Consider the following 6,000-nt stretch of genomic DNA (forward strand, 5'->3'; position numbering starts at 1 on the left):
TCAGCCAAATCTGTCTGAGAGCTGGGGCAGACCCTTACTTGGCCATGCCAGCAGGTCCTGAAACAGTTTCCATGGGGGATCAGGGGGGAAGATAAAAAAGGCCCTAACCCTGCTGGGGTGTTCACCTGCAAGTTGGGATGTCCTGACAGTTCCCTGAAGTCCACTTGTGCCAGTTCTTGGAGGTTTTACATGAGAGGCCCTGGTCACCCAGCAGTCCTCTGCCTTCAGAGGACAGCACTGAGCTAAGGCTGGACACGAAGACTTCAGGTTTCCAGACCCTGCTCTGATGTGGCTGTACCAGACCCTTCCTGCAGGGCTGCTCTGCCAACCCATCTTCTGGTGCTGCCTGCACCCAAAGCCAAGCATCACCCCCTTAGTTTTGCTGAGATGAGCAGCTGGAAGTGTGGTTTCATGCTGGGTGGTCGTGGTGCTGAAAGGGCAGAGAATGATAAGGACCTCAGAAAGGAATTAAGCAAAGTCCCAGGGACAATGACAGCCAAGACACTTCACCTAAGGGTCTTGGGAGCAAAAGTTGGGAGAGATGAAGCCAGAGCTGTTGGCCTGCAATGTTTTCCTGCAGGTACTGCTGCACTGGAAGAAGATGCTCAGATCCTGAAGGTGATTGAAGCGTACTGCACCGGCGCAGGCTTCCAGCAAGCTCTCAGCTCAGGTGGGAACACACAACCTGATTATTTAATTCTTCCTCTGCCTGCAACACTGATAAACCCCTCTGGGAAAAACCAGCTGGTTGCATCATGCAGCAACCAGACTCATGCTGGGAAACTGTGTGGTATTCAATCTTCAAGATAAGGGAGCTTCATCTACCTAGCGGTTTAGTTGTGCCATTGTTTTTCTTCTAAACACGGAGGATGAGGGGCAGGTAGGGGAGGGCAGATGAGACAACAGCTATTTCACAGCACTTGTTAGGAATTAAGCAAGCCTAAGTCAGTGCCTGTGGCTGTCAGCACTGAAAACCTGATGGTAATCTCAGCTTGCAGAGAGCTTTAGAAAGGAAGCATGAATATTATCTCTCAATCAGCTGCAGGGGTGAAGAACGAGCTGCTTCAGAAGAACCTAGCTAATGCCTTCAGCTCTGGAAATAAAACTATTGTTTACTGGTGAGCTGTCAAATGAAGGCACTGAGCTATCAAATCATGGTCCATTTCAAAAAGGGAGGGGCATGTTCCTTCTGAGGGCTCTTGACCCCACTAGGATGTTTTCATTTGTACGTCATGATGGAGCTTTAGCTGCAGCGAGCGCCCTTGGAAGCCTTCCACTTGCTGCTCCAGCTCCAGCTTGGTGTTAGGTGTAAGCCTGAGTTCAAGCATGGTAGATCCTGGGAGGCTACTCAAATCCCTGCATCCCAAGCCTGCTCCAGGCTTGCAGAGGAGCAGGGAGAACAGAGTCACAGAGTGTATCTGTTTGGAAGAGACCTCCAAGATCACCCAGTCCAACCCTCGACCCAGCTCTGAAGGGTCAACACTAAACCATCTCCCTAAGCTCCCTAAGCTGCTTGAGCACCCCCAGGGATGGTGACTGCACCACTGCCCTGGGCAGACCATTCCAATGTTGGAGAAGCCTCTCTGTGGAGAAATATTTCCTGTTATCCAGCCTGAACCCCCTGTGCTGCAGCTTGAAACCATTTCATCTGGTCCTGCCACTTGTCGTGGAGGAGAAGAGGCTGGCCCCCTCTTCTCTCCAACCTCCCTTGAGGGAGCAGTAGGGAGCAAGGGCTGTGTTTGCCATGCTGTCTGTGGGCATCAGGGAAACTCCATTGTTCCTTCCTGATCAGTGATTCTTGCACACAGGCTCCCGTAAAGACTCCATCCCCCAAGTCCTCCTTCCTGAGGAAGAGAAAATCATCATAGAGGAAACAAGAAGCAATGGCCAGACAGTCACAGAGGAAAAGTAAGTGTGGCTGCTGGGCTCCTGCACATCCCCTCCTTGCTTATTCACAGAGTCATGGAGTAGGTTTGGTTGGAAAAGACCTCTGAGGTCACTGGCTCCAACCACCAACTCACCACCACAACCATGGCCATTAAACCCTGTCCCCCAGTGCCATGGCCACAGGTTTTTTGAGCACCTCCAGGGATGGGGACTCCACCACATCCCTGGGCAGCCTGTGCCAATCCCTGACCACTCTTGCAGGATATTCTTCCTAATACCCAACCTAAACCTCCCCTGGTGCAACCTGAGGCCATTTCCTCTTGTTCTATCACCTGATACTAGGTAGAAGAGAGCAACCCCCACCTCACTCCAACCTCCTTTTCAGGCACTTGTAGAGCCATGAGTTCTCCTCTCAGCCTCCTCTTCTCCAGACCTAACCCCCCCAGTTCCCTCAGCTGCTCCTGCCCAGCCCTGTTCTCCAGACCCTTCCCCAGCTTCGCTGTCATTCTCTGGACACACTCCAGCACCTCAATGTCTGTCTTGGAGTGAAGGGCCCAAAACTGAAGCCAGTGTTCGAGGAAGGACACTAAAAATCAATGCCCTCTCCTTCTGCAGAGGAGCAGGGCTGGTGTCACTGACTGCTGCCTTAGTCCTGGTGGGAGCCACTGGACTATTTCACTTGGCTATTTTGTCCCTTTCTAAGAAGCAAGCTGCCTTGGCAGCTGCTGTGTGCTGGAGCTCCTCTGGTGTGCTGGGATCCAGAAGCCAGTTTCTTGATCCCAGAGCTTATCTGGATGGAGTTAATGGGGTCAGGGAGGACAGAACCAAACAAGTGGCTGTTGTTTTTTTTTAACTGCTGACATAGTGAGCTGCTGCCCCCCCTGGGGACCCTGCCTGTCACCCTGTCTGTGAGCGCTCCCAGCTAGCCGCGTAGGGTCAGCGTCTGGGTGACTGCACCGATCTGCTCCTTTCCTCACCCAGGCACTGCATTCCTTCCATGCTTGACTTTTTGGTAGCATAACCTCAAGGAACTGAGGTCATTTTACAAAAGCTCATAGAATGCTTTTGGTTAGAAAAGACCTTTAAGATCATCCAGTCCAGCCATTCTCTTAACTCTGCCGAGTCTGGTGCGAAACCAGGTCCCTCAGCAGCACAGCTCTGCCTCTTTGAAACACCTCCAGGGTTAGAGATTCAGCCTGTGCAGCCTGTGCCAACGTTTGAGAACCCTTTCAGGGAAGAATTTTCTCCTAATATACATCCTGAGCCTCCCCTGCTGCAACTTGAGGCCATCATCCTATCACTTGTTTCTAAGGAGAAGAGACCAGCCCCCACCTCACTCCAACCTTCTTTCAGGGAGCTGTAGAGAGCCAGGTCTCTCCTCAGCCTCCTCTTCTCCAGATTAAACAACCCCTGTTCTCTTAGCTGCTCCCCTCCAGACTCTTTGTTGCCCTTTTCTGGAACCCCTCCAGCCCCTCTATGTGCTTCTTGGAGTGAGTGGCCCAAAATTGAATCTGGGACTCAAGGTGTGGCCTCACCACAGCAGAGTCCAGGGGATGCAATCACTGCCCTGATCCTGCTGGACACACTGCTGCTGATGCAGGCCAGGGTAATGTTGGCCACCTGGGCACACACTGGCTCAGGGCTTTGCAGTTTTAAAAGCATTGTTAATTATTGCAGCAGTGTAAACAAGGAAGCCAAAGCCCCAGAATTTTGTTGATAACTTGAAGCTGGCAGAGAATGGAATAGAATGGAATAGGACAGACTAGACTAGACTAGACTAGAATTAACCAGGTTGGAAAAGACCTCAAAGATCATCAAGTCCAACCTATCACCCAACACCATCTGATCAACTAAACCATGGCACCAAGTGCCTCATCCAGGCTCTTTTTAAACACCTCCAGTGATGGTGACTCCACCACCTCCCAATGGCCAGTCTGTCTTTCTATGAAGAACTTCTTCCTAACATCCAGCCTAAACCTCCCCTGGTGCAGCTTGAGACTGTGTCCTCTTGTTCTGGTGCTGGCTGCCTGGGAGAAGTGCCCCCACCTGGCTACAGCCTCCTTTCAGGTAGTTGTAGAGAGCAAGAAGGTCTCCCCTGAGCCTCCTCTTCTCCAGGCTAAGCAACCCCAGCTCCCTCAGCCTCTCCTCACAGGACTGTGCTCCAGACCCCTCCCCAGCCTCGTTGCCCTTCCCTGGACACATCCAAGTGTCTCAATGTCCTTCTTAAACTGAGGGGCCCAGAACTGGACACAGTACTCAGGGTGTGGCCTAAGAGCAGGACTTTCTTCTTGAGTTTTGAGGCAAGTGCCTCGTAGCTACTCCTGGGCTGTGTTTCCAGAGTCCCCTCCCAGGCAGGAGTGATAGCAGCAGCTTGATGCTTGCAAAGCAGAAGCTGGAAGCACCTTCCCCATCAGCACTTTGCTCACCAGAGCTCCCATGCTGTGGCTGTTTTGCTGCACTCCAGCTCTTGTGATCTGAGTTTCTTTGCCTTTCTCTTTGCAGGAGCCTCGTTGACACGGTTTATGCACTGAAAGATGAAGTCAAAGAACTGAAGCAGGTAATTGGAGTGGGATTGCTTGTGCTGGGAGCTGAGCAAAAGCCAACCAGGCTGCACTGGGTTGTTGTTTTCAACTCATCATGCTTAGCCAAAGTCTTTTGCTGCTGCTGGTGCTGTCCTGTGGCTTCCTGAATCAGCTTTCTCCTGGTTTAGCTTCCTGGACCAGCTCACCACACAGTCCCTTGAGCAGCAGAGCAAGCAGGAGAGGAGGAGTAGTGGTCTTTGTAGTAACATAAATCTTGCCCCCTACTCTAAAAGCTCTTTTAGCTTGAGCATTCATCTTTTAGGGGTCTGGTGATACCAGTTCTTGTAGACTCAGAGGAAATGTGTCCTTCCTCCAGCCCCAAGCCTGGAGGTGGGAGAGACCACCCTGGGAGAACAGGGTCCTCCAACCTAGGTTAAAATGAAGTTTCCAGGGCGTGTGCTTCTGCCTGCTTAGAGTGACTGGGACTTTGATGCAGGCCTGTAAGGTAGTAAGAGTCTGTCTAAGTGGATCAGACCATGACTAACCCATGTTGTTCATCCTCACCAGCCAGCACTGACCTGTCAAAGGTTCCTGGTGTTTCATCACCCCTGAGGCACCAGGCAGCCAGGCATGTGGGGGTGCACAGAATCACCGAATGGTTTAGGCTGGAAGAGACCTCAAAGATCACCTAGTTCCAGCCCCACCTTCTACTAGACCAGGTTGCTCAAGGCCTCATCCAGCCTGGTCTTGAACACCTCCAGGGAGGGGGCATGCCCAGCCTCCCCAGGCAGCCTGTTGCAGCGTCTCACCAGCCTCACTGTCAAGAATTTCTTCCTGATCTCCAGTCTCAGTCTCTCCTCCTCCAGCTCAAAGCCATTGCCCCTCGTCCTGTCACTACAAACCCTTGTAAAGAGCCCCTCCCCAGCTTTCTTGTAGGTAGTAAGAGACTTCCTGAGTGGCTCAGACCATGAGTAACCCATGTTGTTCATCCTCACAAGCCAGCAGTGACCTGTCAAAGGTCCCTGGTGTTTCATCACCCCTGAGGCGCCGGGCAGCCAGGCGTCTGGAGGTGCATCACTGCCTTCAGTACGCAGACAAGAGCTGCATCTTCACCCCTTTATTTTAACTCTTGCAGGAGAACAAAAGGATGAAGCAGTGTTTGGAGGAAGAGCTTAAATCCAGGAAGGACTTGGAGAAGCTGGTTAGAAGGCTGCTGAAGCAGACAGACGAGTGCAGCAGGGAGGACACGGGGCGCAAGTCGTCCCTGATCGCCTGAATTCGGGGAGCAGCTGCTGGCAGTGGTGTGTGACCTCAGGTGTTCTTTCTTTTGGGGGGCGGGGGGGGAAGCCTCTTCTTGCTCCTTATTTTGTTGGTTTGGGGAATTTGATTACCAAAACAAACAAACAAACAAACAAAAAAATCATAGGGAAAGGAAAAAACCACAACAAAACCACAAAGAGAAGTTCTCCTTCCACCCACCAAGGAAATAAACCAGGAACAATCGATCAGAGCTAAACCCGTAAGCAAGCGGTCCATGGTTCACAATTCATCTGCAGCAACTAATACCTCATCCTACCTGCTACTGGGAGCA

At 51.8% G+C, this 6,000-nt stretch overlaps 1 protein-coding gene across 1 annotated transcript in view; it reads left to right on the forward strand.

Annotated features, from left to right (window-relative positions):
- The window catches only part of ARHGEF6 (Rac/Cdc42 guanine nucleotide exchange factor 6), a 59,890-nt gene extending 54,145 nt beyond the window's left edge, over positions 1–5,745 (forward strand). The window contains exons 19-22 of the mRNA XM_009904268.2: positions 581–670; positions 1,809–1,908; positions 4,390–4,444; positions 5,545–5,745. Of these exons, the coding sequence (XP_009902570.2) occupies positions 581–670; positions 1,809–1,908; positions 4,390–4,444; positions 5,545–5,685 (386 nt within the window). The 3' untranslated portion in view covers positions 5,686–5,745. The remainder of the gene's footprint in view (positions 1–580; positions 671–1,808; positions 1,909–4,389; positions 4,445–5,544) is intronic.
- The last annotated feature ends 255 nt before the right edge of the window (positions 5,746–6,000 follow it).

Source organism: Dryobates pubescens, chromosome 18 (genome assembly GCF_014839835.1).
Source record: "Dryobates pubescens isolate bDryPub1 chromosome 18, bDryPub1.pri, whole genome shotgun sequence".
In the NCBI taxonomy this organism is placed as follows: Eukaryota; Metazoa; Chordata; class Aves; order Piciformes; family Picidae; genus Dryobates; species Dryobates pubescens.